The 3,309-nt window shown below is 43.3% G+C and overlaps 1 protein-coding gene across 1 annotated transcript; it reads left to right on the top strand.

Annotated features, from left to right (window-relative positions):
• Positions 1–860: 860 nt before the first annotated feature.
• LOC128623294 (uncharacterized) lies at positions 861–1,819 on the top strand. The gene is made up of 2 exons (XM_053650261.1): positions 861–891; positions 1,013–1,819. Exon 2 carries the CDS (start codon positions 1,073–1,075, stop codon positions 1,817–1,819), a length of 747 nt encoding a protein of 248 aa, XP_053506236.1. The 5' UTR covers positions 861–891; positions 1,013–1,072.
• The last annotated feature ends 1,490 nt before the right edge of the window (positions 1,820–3,309 follow it).

Consider the following 3,309-nt stretch of genomic DNA (forward strand, 5'->3'; position numbering starts at 1 on the left):
TTCTTTTTCAAATAGCATCTCCATTGCTAAAGCCACATTCTACCAAGAGAAGATTCTTAGTTCTCCCAACACCCGCATTCTTTTCAAAACCTTTTCCTCTCTACTCTGTCCCCCTCCTCCCCCTTCCCCTACTTCTCTCACTGCAGATGACTTTGCGACTTTCTTTACCAACAAGGTTACATCAATCAGAAACCTGTTCTCAGCCCCAGACATGCATAGACTGACTCCTACTCCGGGTAACTCCCAACTGACTTCCTTCTCTCTCCTCTCAGAGACTGATGTCTCTAAACTCCTCCTCTCTAGCCATCCCACAACCTGTCCTCTTGACCCTATCCCTTCTCACCTTCTTCAGTCCATCTCTCCCACACTATTACCTGCACTCACACACATCTTTAACACATCGCTCTCTACTGGCACATACCCTACCTCATTTAAGCAAGCCCGGGTTACCCCACTGCTTAAAAAACCATCACTCAACCCTGCTATAGTTGACAACTACAGACCTGTTTCCCTACTCCCCTTTCTTTCGAAAACTCTTCAAAGAGCCGTTTTTAATCAACTCTCAAATTTTCTCACACAGAACAACCTACTGGACACCAAGCAGTCTGGCTTCAAGAGCAACCACTCCATGGAGACTGCTTTGCTTTCCATCACTGAAGCCTTATGACTAGCAAGAGCAACCTCTAGATCATCTGTCCTCATCCTACTCCACCTCTCTGCTGCTTTCGACACTGTGAACCATCAGATCCTCCTGTCAACTCTCTCCAGCCTGGGCATCACTGGAATGGTTCTGCGCTGGGTGGAATCCTATCTCTCTGACAGATCCTTCAAGGTATCATGGAGGGGAGGTACTTCTGAAACTCAGCAACTCACAACTGGCGTTCCACAGGGGTCAGTTCTGGGTCCACTCCTCTTTTCTATCTACACCACATCTCTAGGGCAGGTGATTGAGTCTCACGGCTTCTCATATCATTGCTATGCTGATGACACCCGGCTCCATTTGTCCTTCCAGCCTGACGATCCATCCGTCTCTGCACGCATCTCTGCTTGCCTTTCGGACATCTCGGTCTGGATGAAGGAAAACCATCTTAAACTTAACCTGGCAAAATCTGAGCTTCTCGTCATCCCAGCCTGTCCCTCAATCAACCACAACCTCACTGTACAGCTCGGCTCACTCACACTCATGCCAACCAGGATGGCCAGGAACCTTGGGGTGATTCTTGATGATGGCTTGACCTTTGCAGACCATATCTCAGCAACTGCAAGGGCCTGTAGGTTCATCCTTTACAACATCAAGAAAATCCGACCCTACATCACCAAACAGGCTACACAGATTCTAGTCCAGGCTCTTGTTATCTCTAAACTGGACTACTGCAACTCACTGCTTTCAGGCCTCCCAGCCAGCTCCATCAAACCCCTTGAGATGATTCAGAATGCAGCAGCGCGCCTCGTCTTCAACCAGTCCAAGAGAACCCATGTCACACCCCTCTTCATCTCCCTCCACTGGCTTCCTGTAGCTGCCCGCATCAAGTTCAAGGCCTTGATGCTCACCTACAAGACCTTGTCAGGAACAGCACCCTCCTACCTCAACTCTCTCCTGAAGGCCTACGTTCCCTCTCGCACTCTGCGATCGATTAGCGACCGTCGTTTAGCAGTTCCACCTCAGCGTGGCGCAAGGTCTCTTTCCAGAACCTTCACACTAACTGTTCCTCAGTGGTGGAATGCACGTCCAATCTCAATCCGGACCGCAGAATCTCCCACCATCTTCAAAAAACAACTAAAGACCCACCTCTTCTATGAACACCTAACAAACTCATAATAAAAAAATAAATAAATAAATAAAAAAATTGCAAGAAAATAAAAAAAAATTGCACTTACACCTCTACTCTGCACTTTGCTTCTTCTGGAATTCAATTAATAGATCTTGTATGGTAGCACTTCTTGTATTGTTCTCTGCTTGATATCGCTTTGCTTGTATCTTTCTCATTTGTAAGTCGCTTTGGATAAAAGCGTCTGCTAAGTGAATAAATGTAATGTAATGTAATGTAATAAAAGTAAATAATTTTTTTAATTTAAATGATTAATGTTTATAATCCTGAAACCCAGACAAAACGTGTGTTCTTAAAAACAATATCTAATTGGGAGTGAAATGGTAAGAATTCTTAATTCTTTATTTTTTTTAATTACAAACAATTACTTATATTAGAGCACAACAAAGAAACATGACTATTTTAGAAAATACATTTATTGTTTATTATAAATATAAGTATGTGTTTTAGTTATTACTGCTTTTGCTTTTTTATTTAAAAATGACAGTTTTTATTTACGTGTTTTTTCTTACATTTTTTTTAGAAGGGTGCTGTTCCAGACAAGGTCTTGTAGGTGAGCATCAAGGCCTTGAATTTGATGCGGGCGGCTACAGGAAGCCAGTGGAGGGAGATGAAGAGGGGTGTGACATGGGTTTTCTTGTGCTGGTTGAAGATGAGGCGCGCTGCTGCATTCTGAATCATCTGAAGGGATTTGATGGAGCTGGCCGGGAGGCCCGAGAGTAGTGAGTTGCAGTAGTCCAGTTTTGAGTTAACAAGAGCCTGGACTAGTATCTGTGTAGCCTGTTCGGTGAGGTAGGGTCTGATTTTCTTGATGTTGTACAGGATGAACCTACAGGACCGTGCAGTTGTTGAGATGTGGTCTGTAAAGGTCAAGTCAAAGTTTATTTATAGAGCACTTTTAAAAACAACAAGTGTTTACCAAAGTGCTGTACAAACATAATCAGAATAAAACACTAAACACATACAATAAAACATAAAACATAAAACAAGAACAAAATCATAAAAACAGCTCTCATACTGAGTAGTATATTATAGTGTAGTACTGAGTAGTACTGGCAGTTTAACATAGCCCAGGTCGGAGTGCCAGCTGTTGCTGTCACAACTACTAAAGAAGCTATCATTTGATTTTCGTATGTTCCATCGTGAGTATCATGTCATCGGATCACGGCAGGTAAATCGTTTAGTTCTGTTACTCGAGCTAAATGATCTTGCATGCTTTCCAAATTGAGGTTGTTACACCTGTTTGTTCTTAGGGTCCTTGATTTTGCATGCGTTACGGCAGGCTGAGTGAGGTGTGGTCGTTTCGGTATCGCTCCTCCCCCTCACTTGTGGAGCCACGTTGCTGTTTGGTTTTGGACTGCTTTGTTGCTTTGGGCTGTCTTGGGCTGTTTTATTTTGCTTTATTTTGCTTTGCTTTGTTCTGCTTTGTTTCGTTATTTTGCTTCGTGTTGGTTACTGTCACTAAGATCAGTTTTCTTTA

This window comes from Ictalurus furcatus, chromosome 19, assembly GCF_023375685.1.
Source record: "Ictalurus furcatus strain D&B chromosome 19, Billie_1.0, whole genome shotgun sequence".
Classification (NCBI taxonomy): Eukaryota; Metazoa; Chordata; class Actinopteri; order Siluriformes; family Ictaluridae; genus Ictalurus; species Ictalurus furcatus.

What these genes read in the sequence shown, in the direction of transcription:
- LOC128623294 (XM_053650261.1), top strand. Translation starts at nt 1,073, where the DNA reads ATGAAGGAAAACCATCTTAAACTTAACCTGGCAAAATCTGAGCTTCTC.